At 42.1% G+C, this 22,628-nt stretch overlaps 1 protein-coding gene across 9 annotated transcripts in view; it reads right to left on the reverse strand.

The window, feature by feature from the left end:
* The window catches only part of L3mbtl3 (L3MBTL histone methyl-lysine binding protein 3), a 114,778-nt gene that overhangs the window by 3,881 nt on the left and 88,269 nt on the right, over positions 1-22,628 (reverse strand). For all 9 annotated transcript variants that reach the window (XM_052751238.1, XM_052751242.1, XM_052751236.1 and 6 more), the window contains 4 exons: positions 19,582-19,731; positions 8,918-8,997; positions 984-1,468; positions 644-706 (listed from right to left, as the gene is read on the reverse strand). In XM_052751238.1, the coding sequence (XP_052607198.1) occupies positions 644-706; positions 984-1,468; positions 8,918-8,997; positions 19,582-19,731 (778 nt within the window). The remainder of the gene's footprint in view (positions 1-643; positions 707-983; positions 1,469-8,917; positions 8,998-19,581; positions 19,732-22,628) is intronic.

The raw sequence follows: 22,628 nt of genomic DNA on the forward strand, positions 1-22,628 counted from the left end.
GGCATCGAACACGGAGATGGGGGAAAGCCCTGTGTGGGAAGGCATGAGCCAAACACAGTGTATGTGAAAACACCACAAGGAAACCTGTTACTTCGTACACTAACTCGAAATAAATAAATGCTTTTTCAAAAGATAATCTCAGGGTAGATGGTAATAAATTCCTGTTCTTACACATATTACTGAGACATAGGTAAGATCTAAGCCTGCTCCTGGCTCGAATGGTAGTCTTTATTCTGAGCATCAAATGGAGTCAATGTTGATACTGTTAGGATGGTATCTGAAATTAAAATAATGAGAAAAAAACTCACCATATTAAAATACCACTCATTTCTTCCTTTGGCTTATTTCTGTGCTATAAACTATATAGGGGCATGCTATTAAGTTTAGCGGGGAGTTTTATAATGAGTCTAGTGCTACTGTGCACGATCATGAAATGCTCATGCAGGCTTTCCTTCAGACCTCATCTTCTGTAAGACACTTTAATTCAAGTGGTTAATGCTGCTTGTAATGCAACTACACACCAGTTGTCAACTTTGACAGAGCTCATCTCTTCAGGACGGCCCGTTTAACACATGTCCCCACTGGTGCATCTCCATGCTTTGACCCCATTAAGAAACATTTCACAATAGAGTGGAACACTTACTTCGTCCTTAAACACCTTTCCATGTTCTTCACACCCAGGCAAGCTCTGAATGAATTCTGACACCTGTCAAAACATCAAAATTTTAAGATTTTAATTTGAAAAAAAAAAAAAAAGAAAAAAGAAAGAAGTTGGGATCCAAAATGCTGAGGTTCAAAAGTATTTGAAACATATAGCTTAGGTTGTTCCCTCTAAACAAATGATCTCTTATTGGGAAAGAAATAAAAAAAAGGCCCTGGGAGACAAGACACTACCCAATCAATGCATGATTTATCACACATGATGCCAATATGCCTCATAGACAAAGTCTGATAACAAAATTAAGCAATGAATGCAAACATACCTCATCTGTGCTCCATTTGGAAACTCTACTGGCAGGGATTCCGGCAACAGTAGGAAGAAGCTTGCTTTGCTGCTCCCAGCGCAAGGGCAGGCATGGAATCGGGGGCTTAAAGGAGAGAAAGACCGCTGATCGCCGCTGGGCCTGCTGGGCTTGCTGCGCCGCTGCCGCCTGGGGAATCTGCTGAGGCTGCTGGGCCTGCTGCGGCTGCTGGGCCTGCTGGGCCTGCTGAGGCTGCTGGGCCTGAGGACTCTGCTGCGGCTGCTGGGCCTGTTGTGCTTGTGGAGTCGGCTGCGGCTGCTGGGCTGGCTGCGGCTGCTGGGCCGGCTGAGGCTGCTGGGCCTGTTGAGTCTTGGCTGTCTGCTGCAGAGGCTGCTGCACCTGCAGAGGCTGCTGAGCAGGCTGGGCCTGCTGTACCTGCTGTACCTGCTGAGGCTGCTGTACCTGCTGAGGCTGCTGTATAGTAGGGGCAGGCTCTTCCCGAACAACTGGTCAATGGAAAAAAGAAAAGAAAATCTGTTATCTGAAAGGCAGGAGGACAGCCCCATGGGCCATGCATCTCACTAGATAATGGCATCAGGGAGGTGGACATAGATAAAGAAAGGCTTTGTACTTTCAATATCACACTCATTGAGTAATTATCATTTACTGATGTTTGTCATAATACACTGTATGTTCAATTGACACACACTATTGACGACTATCATTGACCGTTGCTCAATGGTGTTTCTTGAGCACTCTAGATAATTGTGCCTCAGAAGAGAACTCTGTCCTTCAGAAATTCCGTCTCTTCCCCTATGCTTTAGCTGACATAATGATAGCAGTTGCCGATCTGCAGCTGTTGCAATTTGTTCTCAGGTAGTTGCTTCTCCTGACTTGTTCCAGCCTTGGTTTCATCCAAGTTACTTATCATTGTGGCATTACACAGCCATCAACTTTTTTAATGGAGATAAGAAACTATTGCAACAAAAGGAAACAGTTGACCAAGTGAAGAGAAAACCCACTGAATGAGAGAAAATATCTGGGTTAAACAAAGAACTAAAACCAAACCAAAACCAGGTAACAAGAAAACAAAATCCAGTTACTAAATGTGCAAATGAACAAACAATTTGCAAAGGAAGAGATATAATAGCCAATCAATATATGGAAAAAAATGCTCAGCCTAACCTCACGAGCCATCAGAAAGATACAAATCAAAAATACATTGAGATTTTTAGGTCAATGGACTCAGAGTGTCAGTCATTAAGGAAAAAAAAATCCAGACACAGTGAAACCCCGTTTGGTGGGAATTAGTCTAACCCCTATTGACCTAGTGTGAAGGTTTCTTAAAGAACGATGACCCAGATCTCCCACTGCTGGGTATTCCCCCAGGACATCAAGTAGACATGTTAGAGACGCTTGCACATCAATGTTCACTGCAGAACTATTCACAATAGCTAACTCATGGAACCAACCTAGGTACCCAACAACAGAGGAGGGGCTAAGGAAAATGTGGTGTATATGCATGATGGAAATTTTCTCGGCTCCAAAGAAGAACATTGTCTCATTTATTGGAAAAGGGATGTAACAGGGCACAATCATAGACATTATGATAGCTCTTTCCAAGCTTCATTGAATCAAGGTTTTGGGTCCTTACCCTATTTTTTACTGAATATCTCATATAAACTAAACACAAACACCACATTTATTTTTATTCTTTTTTAAATTATTTAAACCACATTTGTTTTTATTCTAACTTAAATTATTTAAGTTGAAAATATTTTGCTGGATGCAGCTCTGTGGCAGAGTGTTTGCTTAGAATGCACAAGAACCCAGGTTTGACCCCCAGTACTTAAGAACAATGTGGGAGAAAGTGGGTAACCTAAAAACTTCATCTCAGCTATTCCCAAGAGTTTAGCAAGCACTTGAAATAAATGCACACACAAGGCTGGCTTACACGAACTACGCTAAGGTTTTGTCCCCACACTAGAGCAACAGGGTAGAGATTGCTTGCCATATGTAAGTCTTCTACAAACGCATGTTCATCTCATCCTATGATGCTTTTTGTTTTCTAATAACACCGACATTTCACTCTATCACTACCATTCCATCGACTCCCCTCTGGAAGCTGTATTCCTCACAGTTCATTTCTAGTGCTGGGCATTATCCCTCAGAAAACCAACAACCACTCTAACTAAACAAGTGAAAAACACGAAGCTCCAACACTTGCAGTGGCTTCTGAAGTCTTTGAGGATGGTATTATAAACACACACCGCTCTGATTCTACGAGCACAGTGGTTCTCAACCTTCCTAATGCTGCGACCCATTAGTGCAGTTGTGGTGACCCCCAAAACATAAAATTATTTTCATTGCTACTTCATAGCTGTAATTTTGTTACTGCTGTGAACTGTAATGTAAATATCTGTGTTTTCCCATGGTCTTAGGAGACCCCTGTGAAAGGGTCACTTGACCGCAAAGGGGTCGCAACCCCAAGGTTGAGAACCACTGTCCTGTGACTCTGTGTCCTTCCCTTTCAGACACTCCTTCCTTTAGCAGTTTCTTCTATAAAACTGAGACTGGACACCAGTGTTATGGCTAAACAATGAGGTACCTGTGGTATCCACCAACGCTAACACATTCTCTCCTATGACTCGCATCCAAATGGGATAGAGAAAGAAAGCCTCCTCATGTGAGTGACTAATTGATTCCTTAAACGGTATGGGAAGTGGCTCCAGGATTTTATCCAACACATGACACAGACTAGAATAAATGCAAGTAGACTTTGGTGGCAATGCCGGCACAATGGTGAGAGTCAGGAAGAGGAGGCTTGCAGTGGACAGTGTGCTTTGGAAAGCACAGGCATTCTGTTTGGAAGGCACTTCGGTCACTCGGATCTTGCCAAGGCTCTCTTTCTTACTGCCCTCCTCCGACACCATCCACCTGAATGAAAAACAACACTTTCCATTCCCATAGTTTTGAAATTTCCTAAAGTGAAATTTATCAAAACGATCTGACCAAAGTCTTCTTCGCTCACACACTTTATTTGGTTTGTTAAAACATTCTGGGTTTTTTTTTTTTTTTTTTTGTTGTTGTTGTTTTTAAGCCAGTGACAAAAATGAAGCATCTCCTGTCACTGTCAAACCATGCTATGATGGTGCTAGCTGTAACAGAAGGGAGAGAGGTTCAGCCACAGCACAGGAAAACCACACAGAGATAAGAGAAGTAGAAGGCTGTCATCCTAGCCCCTTCAACGATAGGGTCCCGACCAAGATGCCGGAGTCTGGTAAACACGATCTAGACGTCTGCTCTGGCACCCCAGTGGAGTCAATTTAACAAGTCCTGGAAGAACTGCACGAGGTTTTCTCAATGCTTATCCTAACATGCAGTGCTCGGCAAGTGGTAGAAACTACTTCTGTCTTCAAAGGAATGAAAATAATCGACAGTCTTTTCGATTCAAAGTGGTAAATGAGTCAATAATCCATCTAGGCTGATATTCTAGGAGTCTATAAAAGAGGTTTCTAATGAGAAAGGAAGAAAGGCAGAAGAAATGGGATATATTTGTTAAAAATTGATGGATAAATGAGAAAAGGGTGAACAAAAATGTTTCATAAAACAAGTGGATTTAAATCACTAAGAACAGAGATACAATTTTCAAGTTACTCAAATTCAAGCATGAAAAATATCTCAGGGTAATTCCAATATTAAAGATCCAAATAGTCAATCCAACTGTTACAGAGGCAAAAATGATGCTCGATTTCCCCAGGAGAATCTGACATGTTACTACACAGCATTTCAGCTTCCCCATACAAGTATCCTATGAGAGAGAAAGCCTGCAGAGAAAACAAAGAACTGGACCTTCCCTAGGACAGAAGGATGCCAGGGAAAGGCCATTTTACAGAATCCCCACCGTGCAGGCTTTCCCATGATGGTGGAAAGAAGTATTTATCTTTTCAGATAAAGCAGACAGGAAAAAAGGAGCAAATTACAGTCAGTTTCCCAAAGTCAAGTTCAGAAACAGTAGAGAAAAAGAGGTTATGATCACACAGAGTACACTGGATTGGCCAGAAGGATCTGAGTCTGTTTTTTTAGGGAGAAATCCTCCCTGCCCCCCCTTTTTAACAATCAGTTTGTCCTAAGACTCCAATCAAAATAGTTCTTGTGGATCCTGAAAACCTAAATCTTACTGATACTAGAAGGAAGTCCTGTGTGACTGCTTCTCAGGCTCCTTCACTGAATGTTGCCTCTGCAGTGTCTTTCTCACCCCCAAGAGGCACAAGGCTAGGCTGGGCTGGGTAGGGCTGCTCCACCATCAAGGAACAGACTAGGAATGGACACTCTAGAGCGGACAGTGGGCTCAGCATGGATTGCGCCATACCTGACCTTCAGGCTTCACCCTGAAGGGATTCTGCTGAGACTCAAATGGAAGAAGCATGTGTTCTTCACAAAATGCACATGGAACTTTCTCTGGAGTAAAAACGATTGAAAAAGGAAAGCACCACCATCAGGCTCCTGATACAATATATTCTGAAGAGCATAGACTTATGGACAGTATAGTCTAATGATCTTTATAAGCCCCAGGGAACAAAGCCTCTGCCAGGTTTAAAAACAAAACAAAACAAAACAAACAAACAAAAAACAAAAACAGGCAATTGACATAAATCATGGCCCATATGGGAAACTCTAAGTCACCTACTCACCTACAATTAGCCCAGTGTGCTTAGCCACCTGGTGCAATACTGGACTCAACCTAGCTGTTAAATACTTCCAATGCCAAACCTTGGCTTTAACACAAGACGGAGAGATACTACCAGTAAAGGAAGAGACAGGGGTAAATGGAGCAGGGGTAGTAATGTGAACTATAACAAAAAGACTCTTTCAATTTAAATAAGATCTGAATGTTTAAAGGGCCCCAAACCAAACCAAACCAACCCCCCCCCCCAAAAAAAAAAAAAAAAACAACCAAGAATGTTTATTGCTTTCCAGGCAAAAATCATGGAGAGAAGATTGGATTCCAGTCAGGTTCCATTTTTCAAAACCCAAAGCTTGGACTGAATTCAGCTAGCCTAATACTACCTGCATGGAATGATCTTGATTTGTTTCTTTTCTGTTTGATTTTTCTTAAAGGAAGAACCAAGCTTAAAGTTCTGGCTGAATATATAGTAGATATCCCAGGCACTCAGTCTCCCTTCAGGACGAAGGCGTGGACTCTCCTGCCTGTTGAGAGGAGAGGGCTTACAATGACCCCCTCTTCAGAAACTGCCCAAGACAAAGGGAGCCTCTTTGTCTGCAGATGTACCCTGTCGGGGTTTGAATGTGGAACGGCTCCCACAGGCTCATGTGTTTGAACCCTTGGTCCCAGCAGATGGTACTATTCCAGGAGGTTGGAGAAACTTTGGGAATGGGGTCTGTCTTGCTGCCAAACATAGGGCATATAAGCACATCTTGTGTTTACAGTCCAGTCTGGCTTTGGTAGTCTCCCACTGCTTCCTATTCTGTCTCCATGTACTACTTCATGCTACAAGCTCCCATGACTACAGCAAATCCCAAGTCACCATGTGCCCCACTCTATGACACTGGAGTCAAACAAAAAGTCCTTCTTCCTCTAATGCATTCTGTACCATGGAGGAAAAAAAATTGTCTAACACTTCCTTCTCAGCCAGCAGCTGAGAACTGGTCAATTCCAAGACACAAAGTCCAACCCTCTGGCTGAACTTGGGATGACCTAAACCTCAGGGCATCCACTTCCATTCTCTGTACCAGGCCCACCTCCTTATTTTGCCCAACTCTGCTTCTTTCCCTAGCCTCCCTCTTCTCAGTCTTCTCAGGGTCTGCTTCCAGGGAGCTGAATCTGTGACAACAGGCTGTGTCTGCATTAAAGACTGAGAGATAGGACGCCATCCAGTGACTAAGGTCTGAGGCATCCCAATGTCTCCAGATGATTCTCAGCTCTGACTGGAAGCTACAGGTCCCTGGGACTCAGGTAAAGACAGCCACACAAGTACTGTGTGGTAAGCCAAGAACAGAATTCCAAATGAAATATAAAACTAGTAAACTAGACATTGAGTGAAAGTCAACAAAAACCTTTCTTACACATTAAATTAATTTTAAAGAGTAGCCATATTTAAAATGTCTCAACACCACAAAACAAACAAACAAAAAATCCAAAATTTCCAAAGTCATCGGGAAGGCCAGCACTGCATCGCCGGCCAGTCTCACCTAGGAACATAATGTAGGAAATTCTAACAACGACTTCCATTGTGAAGCTCTCTTCACCAATTAAAAAGACAGCAAGTGACACAAGCATATTCAAGTATAGGTTTTCAGACAAATACATGAAAACCAAGGAGAAAACAGGAAAAGTAATAATTGACTTAGAAAAATAAATATGGATTCTACCAATCTTCCCTTGCAAGGAATCACTAAACAAAACTCACGTAATTCAAGTGAAGAACAACAGAAAAATAAAACTAGAAATAAACTAGATAAAATGTAGCAGTATTAGACTATCAAATGTGAACAGGACTGACATTCTCCATTGAGTAGAGACTATTCCATGGTGGCAGCATCATCACCGTAGGGAGTCCTCCAGCTACTAACACATTGCCAAGGAGGTATCCTAGGACTACGTTAGGGTTACACAAGAAGAAAGTAAGGCACAGACACACAGATGGTACGTGTGAGCTGATGCCTGACTGTAAGCCCTGCTCTTGACTTCTGATGAACTAATGGCTTACAAAGAAAAGCTGGATTCTTTGTATAAGAAGTCCAAACAGCTATGATAACAAAACCTTTCTAGGTTAAATATCTCTTTCCTTTATAAATTATAAGCAACATTGTAGATAATCAAATAATTGTTCAGGGCTTAGTATGGGACAGACATGTGCTAATCAAGAAACAACATTATTGATCTTAATCTTCTTTGAAAGCTCATGGACATATACCACACCATTCTTTTGGACAGGCAAGAAACATAAGTACCCAGTGGCTTCAATGCCATGGATCAAACTATTCAGGGGCAAGTAGGAAAGGAGAGGCTACGCCTGGTCGACTGTAGGATCTGTATTTAGTGCTAAAGCAAGCACCATAAACCATGCTGAACATCACCCTGTACACAGAGTACAATGTAACCATTATTTACTATTCTACCGTAAACCATGCTGAACATCGCCCTGTACACAGATTTCAATGGAATCATTAATTATTGCTTTACAATAATCAGGCTCTCATTACAGACAGTCATTAGTTCCATTCCTCAACCCTAAAATCATCTAAACCAGAAAACACGTATGAGAAGGGAAGACTACAGGAACAAGCAACACAGTGGTAGCCAGACTAGCATCTTCTTATAAGAAAAATAAACAATAATTACCCAGCTATAAGCAAATTGTAAGTTCAATCTATATGATGACTAAGAGTCATTATGCCCTCGTTGCTTAAACTATCATCTTTGAAACAAAGACGGAAGAAGAATGACTTAGCCTAGCAAACACTTGTTAAGTGATTTTCTTTTCATTTTTGTGCTTTTGCATCAAGATGATAGACTGTTTGGATTTCAAAACACATTTGAAGCAAGTGAGGCCAGCAATACCGAAGATGTGTGGCAAGAGCCACAGAGAATGTCTCTGCAAACCTTACATCTGATGCTGCACCAATGTGTGAAAGAAACTGTGAACACAGGCGCCCGTTGAGTCTGTGCCATTGAAAGTCTCCCGATATCTGGACTTGTCTTGTTTTCCATGAAGGAAGAGCCAAACCAAGTTTATCTTCAGTACACTGCGATTGTCATTTTCCAGTTGTTTCTAATTACTTGTACTTATTCTGTGGTGCTGAGAATCAAACCCACTGTCTTGTGCATAGACACTGCTCTGCCATGGACTATACCCTGGGCTACAGTGAAGTTTTTGGTTCCTGAATATTTATGGTAATAACCAATAGTGACATGATAGTGCTATGGTTACCTTTGGCTTCAGCTGACGTCCTCACTTCATTTTCTCTTTTCTCTTCAGAATCTCCTTTGACGTCATCAGCACGCTGTTCCCTGAGAAAAATAACTGTCTCAGTATTTTATCACAGATGAATTTTAAAACATTTCAGAACTGTATCTTAGCAACTGTTATTTTTTTTCTTAACTTAAAGATGTATGGATGGTACTACTAAATGTTACTGAATAAAATACACCACAAAGCAGCCAACGCCAATTATACCCATAAATGCTCACTTTCTTCATGATCTCTTGGCGGCTGCTATTCAGAAAGCTTCTTAATGGTGAGAATGCTATGAAGATGAATTACTCTGGAAGATATGGTTACTGAAAATTCCAACTACAGCTTGGAATATACCTTCAGGAGTAGTAACACTTGTACTGTTTGGTAAGACTCAAAAAACCAAAACTTCTCTAAAGTCTGCACCATGAGATTAAATCACTCTATATGCCTCAGCCCCGAGATTGGGGTAGAAGCCGCCCACTGGCATATATATACCATCCTGGGGAAGCTTTTCCTGGCTTGACCAGGTCAATTCCACTGAAGTGAATTCTCCTCTTTTTGAGCAGGAATGGATTAATTCTGAAATCAATAGGCCTTGGATACTCTAAAATGGAAACAACTTATTAAAACTTTGATTTAGAACTCTGACCCTGAGGTTAAGGACAAAAACTGGTTCTTTTAAATTAAAGTAATACACTTTTAAAAGAAATTTGTGGGACTTAAAATTTTTCAATCTAATGTTTTCCATTCTGAAGTATGATACTAGAGCATATTCTTCTGTGTTTGCAATATTCTGACCCAGGCTGTACTTTTAAGGTTCAAGAACAAAGTAAATACAATTAAACAAATTAATCTAACACAAAAGCAATTCTTACTTTTAATTCCAAAGGCACATACTCTGTAATTGAAACCATGGTGTGGTAACTACCAGGGGAAGCATGCAATCAATGTTCACTACATTTTAGAAATATTGTTTTCAAGAGTACATGTGAGCTGTCATCCGAACCTAAGCTCCTGTTTTAGTGTTAGACTAAAACATCTTGTAACTGCTGAAGACAAGCACCTATTTGATAATGGGGATCCAGCTACTATGCAATACAAATATTTCCCCAAGAGATCCAGAGAACTCCAAATGGGGACTTTGAGGAACCACACCCCTTCAGAGCATCCTGAACCTGTTTAGTCTAGTACAGTGCCAATTCAATAGCTTGAGGGTGTTACTCCACATGTGAGAACTGATGACTGACAAACGTCGTTACCCGAGGTGTTGACAGAAAAAAATCTTGTTTTCTCCATAGGAACAGTAGAGTAGCCAACCCTAATTACACAGGCCTGTAATCCTAGCTACTCAGGAGGCCAAGACAGGAGATTTACATTGTAGGGTATGTTCAAAGCCAGCATGAGCCCACTTAGTGAGACCCTAAACCCAAACAAAAAATCCAAACAAATAAAACAACACACAAAAACTCAAAAAGGACTGCAAAAACAGCTAGCCTGTGGGGTGCTTGGCTGGCACATGCAAGTACTGTAATCGCTAGTACCACAAAAAAATAAGTAACATCAAAATAAAACACCCACAAAACAAAAGATTCAATGAAGTCATGCTTTCTAATTACAATATGTCAAAGTCAACTTGCTACATGCTAAATTGACTCACAAATTTCTAGACTTGTTTGTACTAAGCCAGAAATAGCATTCTTTGTATCTACAAACTCTATATCCTAATATTGTGTGTGACTAATGAAAGAAAGTAGCTTGTTAGTGGCTATATTAATATCAGAAAAAAAGTCACACACTGCTGTGAAATAATTTAAAATTAGTATTTCCCAGAGTCAAAGAAAAAAATTCTCAACTAACTCTTGTGCCTTTCCTAGGAAGTTAGATGAACAGGTGATTGATTTTTTTGAAAAGTGGAAAAAAAAAAGTAAGACAAAAAGGGAAAAGCTAAGTCTTGGACTTTTCTGTGTTTTTGTGATTTCATGACCAGAAATATCCACTCATAACCAAAGTTACCCTCTTGTGGTTTTAATAAAGCATAATTACTCTTCAAAGTAAATTGTGTTAAGATGACTTTAATCCCAGCACTCAAAAGGCAGAGGCAAGTGGATCCCTGAGGCCAGCCTGGTCTACAAAACGAGTTCCTGGACAGCTAGGGCTACACAGAGAAATCCTGTCTCAAAACACCAGAAAAAAAAAAAAGACTTAAACATAAGAAAAACTCCTTTGTAGTCTATGTCCAAAAACAATGTCAATTTTTTATGTCTTGAAATGTAGAAAAAGAAAATAATATTTCAGAGCCAAAAAGTTCCTTTATACCCAAATCTTCCAAAATGTACTCCAAAAGAAGAGTAAAATGTTATTACATGTTTGCCTTTATGGAAACATGACCAATTATTCAATCCTCAAATGCAACTCATATAAATCTTAAAACTCAATACATGACAGGCTCTCTTGTGTTCCACATGCTGTTTCCTTTAGCTGGGGAGTGGAAGAGTCAACATCCAGTCTATTAGAACAGGAGTCATGAAGCAGATGTGTAAATTGAACCATCAAGGTGAACAGATCCTAACAGCCCATTCAGATCCGAGGAAGGGGTCAGTCAGCATTCTTAAGAACATACTGCAAGCCAAACATGGGCTGAGTGGTTGGCAGAATGGATATCCTATAGCACTCCCTGGTACAAGGTCTGGTATTCTATATAGTGAAACATAAAGGCATCAAGTTCAGCTGGGTGGTGGTGTCGCACGCCTTTAATCCCAGCACTGGGGAGGCAGAGCCAAGCGGATCTCTGTGAGTTCGAGGCTAGCCTGGTCTACAGAGTGAGATCCAGGACAGACACCAAAACTATACAAAGAAACTATGTCTCAAAAAAACAAAACCAAAACTGTGGTGGTATTGTGTTCCCCAAAATATTATGTACCCTAATAAACTTATCTGAGGTCAGAGAACTAGATACTTAGGATAGGCAGTGGTAGCAACGCCTTTAATCCCAGCATTCCAGAGGCAGAAATCCATCTGTTCAAGGATACAGCCAAGCATGGTGACTCATGCCTTTAATCCCAGAAAGCGAGCCTTTAATCCCAGGGAGTGGTGGTAGAAGGCAGAAAGGTATATGAGGCGTGAGGACCAGAAACTAGAAGCTGGTTAAGCTTTCAAGGCTTTCTAGCAGCAGTTCAGCTGAGATCCATTTGGATGAGGACTCAGAAGCTTCCAGTCTGAGGAAACAGGATCAGCTGAGAAGTTGGCCAGGTGAGGTTAGCTGTGGCTTGTTCTGTCTCTTTTCCAGTGTTCACCCCAATACCTGGCTAGGGTTTGATTTTATTAAGATCTTTTAAGACTCCTGCTACACAAAACCAAAAAACCCCAACCAAACAACAACAACAACCAGGTCCTCCTGACACCAAGAACCTATACTTAGAACCAATACTCTTTAATGATTACACTTGGGTTTCTCCAAAATAAAGCATATGCCCCTGTTCCAAGATGCTTCATGTCACACCAAAACCAAATTGCCCTTCCTTGAGAAAGCTGGGAATAAAGAATCTGCCTACATTTCTTAATTATCTTACATTTTATTCAAAATGTAAAAATGTTGTCTTAATTGGGAACCATTATTTTTCTCCTCTGCAAGGTGAGAAATCTCCTTGTTCTAATTGCTGCTACTCTATAGGTTTTCCTGTACACAAGATGAAATCCTCCTGGAATTTCAGCTTCCTTAGCTGAAAGGTCTTTTCTGCATGCTCCTGTGGCACAGAGTGGGCAGACGAGGGGAAGAGTGGAATGCCTGGAGCACTTGCTCAGAGACAGGTGGAGACTTGTGGACTGGCCAAGGCAGGCTGTGGCAGGGAAAGAGGACCAAGGGATATGTCGCCCCCGTCCCCCCATCCCCCACCAGTGGTAGTCCAGGGACACACAAATGTGATCATACTACAATCTGAAAATTCTGGGATAATACAATATTTTCTGTAGCCAAGGACAAGATAAGCTCTTGACAGATTCAAAAAAAAACAATAACAGAGATACTCTGTAGTGTATTTTAATATTACGCTGTTGCTCAGCACAAAAGCTTCTTGACTCAGTCTCCTTGACCATTACTCTCTGGTGGCAGCAATGGCCCTTAAGCAGGAAGCATAAGCTGTGGCCACAAGTGTGTCCTTGGCGGGAAGCAGACCTAGCCCCCATTCCAGCTCTAATACTAACCAGTTTTGCATAGACATTAGCGTCAAGTTACTTAACTTCCCAAATTCTCACTTGCACCGGTGACAGAACAGGGGTAATCAATCCTAACGTGCCAATTTGAAGACCGGATACAATCTGGTTAGAAAGTGCCCGTGACAGCTTCCTCAAGCTCCCGTTTTCCTTCTATGTTGGGATAAATGACCTGTCTTGTGAGCTGCTTTCTTCAAAGACACAGCAGACTTGGAGTAATGGTTTCCATAGCCAGACAGCTAGATAGCTTGGGTTCTAACCCAGGTTTTGACTAGCTGTTTGGGCTAAAACCAAGACAGAGGATGTGGTGATTGTGGTGGCACAAGTCTTTAATTAAGAGGCAGAGGCGCCGGGCGGTGGTGGCGCACGCCTTTAATCCCAGCACTCGGGAGGCAGAGCCAGGCGGATCTCTGTGAGTTCGAGGCCAGCCTGGGTTACCAAGTGAGTTCCAGGAAAGGCACAAAGCTACACAGAGAAACCCTGTCTCGAAAAACCAAAAAAAAAAAAACAAAAAAAAAGAGGCAGAGGCAAGAGTATCTCCATGAGTTCAAGGCCAGCGTGGCCTACACAGTGAGTTCCAGGGCAGCCACAGCTTAGAAACCAACAATAAAGATATAGGCTGGGAGCCAGGCAGCGGTGGCGCATACCTTTAATCCCAGCACTGGGGAGGCAGAGCCAGGTGAATCTCTGTGAGTTCAAGGCCAGCCTGGTCTACAGAGTGAGATCCAGGACAAGCACCAAAACTACACTGAAAAATCCTGTTTCGAAAAACCAAACAAAAAAAAACAAAAAAAAAACAAAAAAACAAAAAAAAAACCAGGCCGGGAGGGTAGCCCAACATCTCCAGCACCAAGGGTGAAATGGGAAGCATAGAAAGAAGAAGCCTGAAGAGTGCCCTGACTGCACAATTTCTCCTGGGACTTTAGAGTTTTCAAGCACCAGTTTATTATAACATTTCTTTAGCTTACACTGAATACAACCATAGCAAAAGCTTACTCAAGAAAACCCGCTTGGTGGCTTTAATTAAGACAGTAGAAGTTGCTTAGCTGGTGAAGCAGAATTATTATTACTTTTTTTTTGAGTCAGCCATCTCTTTCTCTGTAATCATGTGTCACATTTTAACTGTCTCGCTATCTCACTCAAATTATGCCTGTGGTAAATATTAGGGAAACAAACATGGGAAGAGCAAGTGCCTGAGAAAACAGGCGGCATTGAAGGCACACAGCTCACTTCCTTCAGCGAGGTGATCATTCACTTAAAAACAATTCCTGACTGGTTATGTTTAAGCCAGCCCCAGTCTACCGAGAATGACATGGAAAAGATATTAAATAATAAGTCACTTTGCCTCCATTCAGGGATGTGTTGATTTTAGCCACTTCTCCAAATCCAGCATGGGAAGAGGCAGGAGGGCAGGATATGTAGGTAGAGACATGCCTTTGGGTGAAGCACCTATACAAACGGTAGGTTTTGAGTGCCAAAAAGTTACCTCTTTGTAGGACCCACTAGCACCTTTTAAAAACTTCTGCGCTGAAGTCATTCATAGATAAAATATCAAAGGTCAAGAATCCAAGACATCTTCTACAAACGTAGACATTTGACAAGCCTCAGAACAGGGAGGGTGCCCCTTCAAAGGGATTCGGAACAGGTGGTGACTGGAACAGTGTCCTCTTATGCCTATGGGTCCACATTGGCACAAGGACGTTTTAAAGTTAAGTTCCTTTGGTAATAGCTCAGCAAGAGTTTTAATTAACCATGGCTCCATCAGCAAGATCTAGAAGAGGTAAACATGGCTTAGTCTTTATCTGGTGACTAGAACTGAAGCATTCAGACCGCCAATGCTATAAAATTACAATTTAACATATAGAACTCATGTCAGAGAGGGTGCACAATAAAAGGAATACAGCAAGTGTATCAAGAGGGTATCATGGAGATGCCAAAGAGAAAGCCTCCAGAAAAAAGCACCCAGCAATTCACTAGTCAATTCCCCCCATGAAATAATGACAGTTCTACTCAGTAAGGTGAGCTCACAGGGAGACTGAGTCCTCAGCACTGGCTTGCTCAGTAAGGTGAACTCTCACAGGGAGACTGAGTCCTCAGGACTGGCTTGCTGTAGAAAAGACAACAGATGCTACTGCTTTTTTGTTGTTGTTGTTATTGTTCCAAATGGAAAAGTCTCTTGAGTAGGAATTAGTGATATTCAAGAGATAAAATAAGCTCTGTTACAATATTGTTCCGACAGCTTCACACCATCTAGCAATGACACTCGCTTTTTCTTACACTTGCGATGGTTGCCTTGGTGTCACAGCGGTTGGCACCAGAATGGTGAGTGTTTAACTCACACAGCGCTTCTCTCTGGTGCACACAGCAGCTACACAGGCCCAGACTCAGATCCCCAAAAGCTGGGAAACCTGAGCACTTGAACAGCTCCTAATGTGTACCTGGAAGTCTACTGAGGAGAGGAGGCAGGCTCTGGAAGCTGGGAAAGGCATGCTCAGAGAGATGACTCTCTAGTCCACAGCAGGCCCCCAGGACCAGAAAACCCGAGTTCCCCAAGACTGCTGATTAACTTTTGTAAACATTTATGAGTTTGGCTTTAATTAAAATGATCTGGTTGGTGTGATCATTTTGCAAAGCACACACACACACACACACACACACACACACACACACACACCATCACACTTTATGTTAGCTCATTTCCCCATCTGCTTAATAGGGTATATAGATGGGCTCTTGGTATGACTGGCAAAATTGAGTTCATGTGAAAAAGATAAACCAGATTGATGGCAGCAATTCTCACACCAAGCACTATGTAATTTTCAGAATAGAAGCATTGGTCATACAAATAAAAAGGCATTTGAAGAGCCTATAATGAACCACACAGACTGAATTGTTTCATTAAATTAAGTTTAGCAGTGGGCACTTGCCTTACAAGGTAATACAAGTAATTGCCAGGCATTTTAAAGATGCTTTATTGTGTTTCTGTGGTTATATCTAAGCAGGTTTAGACAGTGTGGGGCTTAAACAACTAAGTGAATCTTTAATAGAGATAGTGTCTAATTTAGATGCACATACAAGTAGATGCAGACAGACTTGATGGGAATAAGACTATGTGAGAGGATACCTTCTGTTCCTTCCAATGGGTGCTTACAAACAATAGTCTTTCCCAAAGTCTAACATAAAGACCACTTGCTCCTGTCACCTTGGAATGTTTGTCAAGCAGAAGGATTTTGGAGATGTCCCTTCCAATTGCCTGTGTCAAAAGCCACATTTTACATAAGCAACCTAGATGCAAATCAAAATTCCAGACCCAAGTTTTGTTAAAACACACGGAGAAAGACATACACATTCTTTTACTTGGCTGGAGACATGTGGAGATGTAACTATCCATCCCCAGGAGAAGCTGCCATCTTATAGCCAGGGGCAATGAGAGGGTAGTGATGAGCTGCACTGTCCAAAGTGGAGACATTATGTCACAGCAAGCACTGAGCCCAGCAGATGCTCACTAAACTTGTGACAGATGGGATAAGGGTGTAGATGGAAAAGGACTGTCTGAACACTTCCATTTCTCCTTAGAATGCCCTGGGAATTGTTCACACCCATTTGACCAGCCTCTAAAAGAAAACAGGCCCAAGTATTCAGAACCCAATGAGAAGACTTGAGGATACCCTGAATCTCAGGCATAAAAAAGCTCTAGGATATAGTCTGAACCTTTTTCTCTGGTCACTAGAAGGCAGGCTCACCTCTGCCCTTGGTTTGCCAAATAGACCATGATGTCCATGTATCTTTCCTAATCTATGCAAGCCAGGACGGTAAACAACAAATAAGATAGTCTCATCCTAATTTACAAGAGTACCAGTCTGTATTTGGAAACTCTACGTCATCATTTCGTAATGACATCTTAAACATCTGGTGTGGCACTCTTACAAAGGTAAGAATGTAGGACTTGTAGGTAAATAGAGAGAAAGCTACAGAACGGTTGTCTCTTAGGTCATATACCTAGCATTTCTCCTTTGAAAAAGGATCGCTGATTCGAATCATTTACATCCTAGCAATGTAAGTATATTCCATGCTGAGGGAAATGAAGAGAGGCATGGCCTCTACCATGATAGAGCTTATAAAGCAAAGCACGAAGACTCCAAGAAAGTCTTTCAAAACGTAGTGTAAGGAGATGTGGAAACACATGGTGGCCTGATCCCACAGGCTGGAGGGCCAAGAAGAGCTTCTTGGAGGGCAGGAGGGGGATGTTAATGAGCAGGGATTCAGGTTCTCTGCAAAGAGAAAGATGCCTGAAGTCGCGGCTTGAGGAAAGAGTCTGGCAGAGTTGGAAGGAATGCAGGACTCTATTTGAGCTACACTGGGAACTAAGGTCTCAATGCCAAGTACCAGGAAGTCACTGACAGTTTTAAGAAGGGGGGTTTTTAGTATCAGAAGCACTTTTAAAATTCAGACATCAAGGTTCTGTGGGCAGGTGCAGGTCCTAAACCTAAACTTGAAGGACACCACAGAGCATCAGACACACAGCAGTTTGGACACTGCTGCCGTAGAGTTCTCAGTTACCCATAAGCCTAAGTCAGGTAGAGTAGTGCCAAGGCAGGAAAGGATAGACATGTGACTTGTACTATTCATTTGATCTTGCCTGTTAGATTAACCCCTGAACCAAAAGTCATCCCAGCACCTCACTCACTTGGGGACTAGCTGGCATCTGGGACAGGTAAATGGGTACAGAGCTGGCACAGTAGTGCCTATCAGCCCTTAGCTACACACATCCCAGGCCACTAGCAGCCTCTTCGGCACACACAGGCCTGGAGTTTACTTTCTTCATCTGGAGGACTCGGAATGAAATTGCTGTGTGAATAGTTCTACTCCCCTGCCTCTGCCCAAGGCAGGCTCTGAAATGTGTGGTTTACACACTTCACAGAATATTCCCAGCAGGTCTGCGCCATGCTGCCTGCAGCAGGAACTGGTATGACAGATAAGCTGCTTCTGATTGTCTCCCCTTCTGCTTCCCTTCTAGCCCCCTCCCGATGTTTTCTGCACCTCACAAATAAGCCACTTACAATCAAATCCACCTCACAGCTTGCCTCTGGGAGTGCAAATTATCTAAGAAGTACAGAATGGCAGCTAAACTTTAACAAATTAAAAACTGACATACAGGAAATTTGCTAAGCATGTGAGGTGAGCAGCGATCACGGGAAGAAAATAGAACATGGACATTATGAAAAAAATCATCTTATTTAAGCAATCTATTCCACATAGCCCAGGAATATTACTGCGCTTACTCTTAGGAAATAAAGGAAATATGGGTTGAATATTTCTTTCTTTTAAAAAAAGTATTTTTTGGTTGAATAATTCTAATCCCAAAATCTAAAATGTGTCCAAAGCAGAAATTTCTTGAGTGTTTCTTAGAGGATTTCAGATTAAAAAATACTCAATTTGTAAAGTTTAGGCCAATGTAACATTTTTAAAAATCTCAAAATTTGAAACATCCTGATCCCAAGTGTTTGGATAAGGGATGCTCAACCAGGCTTATGAAACAGACAAGACACACTGAAATTATTATAATGCACATACCCACAATTGAAAACATAACAATATGAGTTTTAGAATAGCTTCACAGTTCTCTTAAAAGAGGGAAACACATCAGCGAAAAAGTAGATCCTCTCTATTTCCTCGAGAAACAGCTTCCAGCCTTGAGTCACATTCACCTCGGGGTTGAACTGGTTTACTTATTTCTTTATTTGGCATGCAATCTCCCTCTGTCACTCGGACTGATCTTGAACTAAGCAATCCTCCTGCTTTAGCCTCGACAGTGGTCTGGTGCATGCTATCTCAGCCAAGTTCAGTGAAGGATTTAAGGATCTTAGGGAGGTGGAAAGACTCTTTGACCTCTTGGTCAACTATGTTAGGACTGATCTTAGGGCCGTTCCAAGAATGGATCTCCACTGTTGTTCACTGTAGAAGAAGCGCTGTTTTGTTTTGTGTTTGAGGCAGGGTCTCATGTAGGTCAGGCTAACCTTAAACTGTGTAGTGCATTTCCTGAGTTCCTGGTTCTCCTCCTGTCTCTACCTCCCAAGTGCTAGGATTCTGGGAGCGCATACCAACCTGGCATTTCTAACGGAAAATATCTAACAGGAAAACACTGCCACAAAACATAAAGCATGCCGGGCGGTGGTGGCGCACGCCTTTAATCCCAGCACTCGGGAGGCAGAGGCAGGCGGATCTCTGTGAGTTCGAGGCCAGCCTGGTCTCCAAAGCGAGTTCCAGGAAAGGCGCAAAGCTACACAGAGAAACCCTGTCTCGAAAAACCAAAAAAAAAAAAAAAACCAAAAAACAACAACAACAACAAAAAAACATAAAGCATGCAAGACGGTCATCTGTTCAATGAGAGTGCTTCTGGACAATGTAAGCATCGTCCCTTTAATTACCTGGTTTCAGGAGATGATGAGCTGTCATTTGAGTCTATCCTTCTACTCCTTGGATATGATGGACTCGATGGAGGCATCTCACCACTTAGGCGGTCTGGAAAAATCCGTTCTTTATTCAAGTTGATTTCTGAATAGGGACAGTAGGCACCACTAACAGATCAAAAGAAGAGAAAAGTACACTCCCATTAGATCGTAATTATACAATTAAAATTGTAGGCTAGTGAATGTAAGATTCCAACACTGAACCAAGCATGTTATATACGTATGTGCATAAATGCATGAGTAGACATACGGCCATAAAATATGTCTTTACAGATAATTTAAGTTCATTCCACTAGTGAACATATCTGACTCGAAGCAGTCTGCTGCAACCTCTGAATGGAGCAAGAGTCAGAGCATCCAGAGGATCCCTTCTGTACTTCTTATGGGTAAGGCCTATGCATATGTCTGGGAATAACCAGCCATAAGAAATACCCATGCTTGGGATAGTCATAACTACTTAATTTCCCCTATAACATTTAGTAACTTTCAATGTCCTCAGGAACACTACTATTTCTGGGACTATAGTTACAGCTGATTTCCCAGAGAACACACAAATGGTTTGGAGCTAATTCTAATGTTGGTATGAAAAGGGGCCACAGGCCAACCATCTCTCTCTGCCCTTAGAGGTTATACTCTGAGGTCTCATGTGGTGATAACTCCCATTACCTAGGCAGAGGAAGTTGGGGTCATTGAGTATTAACTTGGCATTAGCTAGCAGATACCTGGCCTGGGTCTTAGCATTCCTGTCTCGAGAACATCTGGGTACCAGGCTTCCAATAAGCACCAAGCTCCCCAGTTGACTACACATCTTGCCCCTCGGCTTTGAGAGACCTTCTTAAGTCTGGAAACCATTTGGACATGAGATACATTATACAGGTATCATGTGTGTTCTCTTCTTTAGTTTCTATGACAGTGAGAATATTAACCATCACCCAAGGGAACTTTTTAAACAGCGCATATGTATTTTCTACCAAGAGAAGCCAAGGGAAAAGAGAAAAAGAAATGCTCCCTGGTAACTCTAGGAGTGACGTAAAATTTATCTCAGGTATCTCGTAAGCAAAACTGCAAACTTTAGGAAGTACATGCTGCTCTACACTTGTTCTTTAAGCAAAAGTAGTAACACCTAATCACACACTGACATAAATTTATATAATGTCTATCCAACAACAACCAAAAAAACCAAAACACAATTGATGGAAATCTTTATGGAGCACATACAATATATTAAGCACTGTGCTGTGCTTATACACACTGCATTAATCTATAAAAAAGACATTTCATATGACACACTAGGTTTTTCAAATGGTTAAGCAACTTCAGTCTTTTTCTCATTATCAGCAAGTATTTATCAATTAAGTCCCTTTTGTGTTAACCACCTTTCTAGGCATTAGGAACATAATAAAAAGTGAGGAGGTGAAAATTCTGGCCTAAATGAGTGGTAGTTTAGGGCGGTGGTTCTCAACCTTCCCAATGCTGTGACCCTTTAATACAGGTCATGTTATGGTGACCCTCAACCACAAAATTATGTGTTGCCACTTCTTAACTGTAACTTTGCCACTGTTATGAATAGTAAATATTTGTTTTCCTATGGTCTTAGGCAGCTCCTGTGAAAGGGTCATTTGACCCCCCCCCCAAGAGGGCCATGGCCCACAGATTGAGAACTGCTGATCTGGGGGAAGATGGGCAATGCCTAATCACACAAATAAGTTACGGAACTTTACACTGGAATGGCTTCTATAAAGAAAGTAAGAGTGTGCTATTAGGGAGGACATGAGGATGCTCTGACTGGCAGTGAGGAAGGGCTTCCCTAGAGAGAACAAATCCCTAAAGGTCAGGACAAAATTGCTCACACACACTTAGGAGGAAGCAGTACAACACATGGGCAGGAGAGTGAGGCTAGCCTGGCTAGAAGTCAAGATCACAGGAAGCAGGGGATGCAGGGAGAGGCAGGATCACGCATGGCTCACTAGACCATAGTCAGTAGTTCCAAGTTTTATTTCGGGTCCAGTTTGAAGCCCTTGGGAAATCTCTAAACACGGGAAGTGATAGGGATTGACTTGGGTGTTGTGATGGAAACGCAGGGCAGGTTAGAGGATGGTCAGAATCTTCTGCCAACCCACGATGCCCTGCAGCCCAAGACAGTCTGTGATATACAGGGATGGAGATGCGCTTATTGGTTTGTGGTTTGAAGAACTGGAGGCAAAAGAGACACCATTTGAGATAAGAATGGCTGGTGGGAAGTAAATGTGGAGCAAGCCGATAATTATGGAAAGTTTATTATCAGGCATGTAAATAAAAACGCTATTTGCCTGAGGTCACACAGCAATGAAATAGCTCAGCAAATTGTGTCTGCTTGTTTATTAGCAGGCATGCTACTTCAGTCAGTCACGCTATGAAGGAAAATCTAACCACCTCAGCCATTCAAACACTGCATGGGATCCTGCTTGGGATGCCTGAACTAATCCACAGTTCATGGGTACAAATTACCAAAACTAGTTCTGCCTAATTCGAACAGAGACTTTGAAGGAGGCAACTAGTAGCTAAGTCAGAAGGCAGACAGCCAGGTGTGGGCAGGATGCAATATCCAGAACAACATAACCCCTTAGGGACTATCTCCATGGGATGAGGTTGCTGGGGACAGCATACACGTGCCACTCTTAGCCTGTCTCCTACCTTGGGGTCCTGTCACATTGCTCAGTTTCACAGAGACTACAAACACAAAGCCTGACCTGCCTGCGCTCCATTCCTCAAGACAGGAAGCCCAGACCGCAGCATTGTGTGGGAGCTTGGGTCCTCAGCTACCCTGTACCTGCCAAGGAAGCAAACGTGCTGTGCTGCCTGCCACGTGGCTACCTTACGGGACAACACTTTCCTCAATGCTGACCTTCAGTGCAGGCAGGGTACAAATGTGCACTGACAGCCTATTCAGATAGCTGAGGCTCACCTCACAATTTACCATCTTCAATGAAGCTCCCTATGACCATCAAAAATTACATGTAACCAGT

The sequence above is a fragment of the Peromyscus californicus genome, unplaced genomic scaffold (genome assembly GCF_007827085.1).
Source record: "Peromyscus californicus insignis strain IS unplaced genomic scaffold, ASM782708v3 Scaffold_22__1_contigs__length_63687245, whole genome shotgun sequence".
NCBI lineage: Eukaryota > Metazoa > Chordata > Mammalia > Rodentia > Cricetidae > Peromyscus > Peromyscus californicus.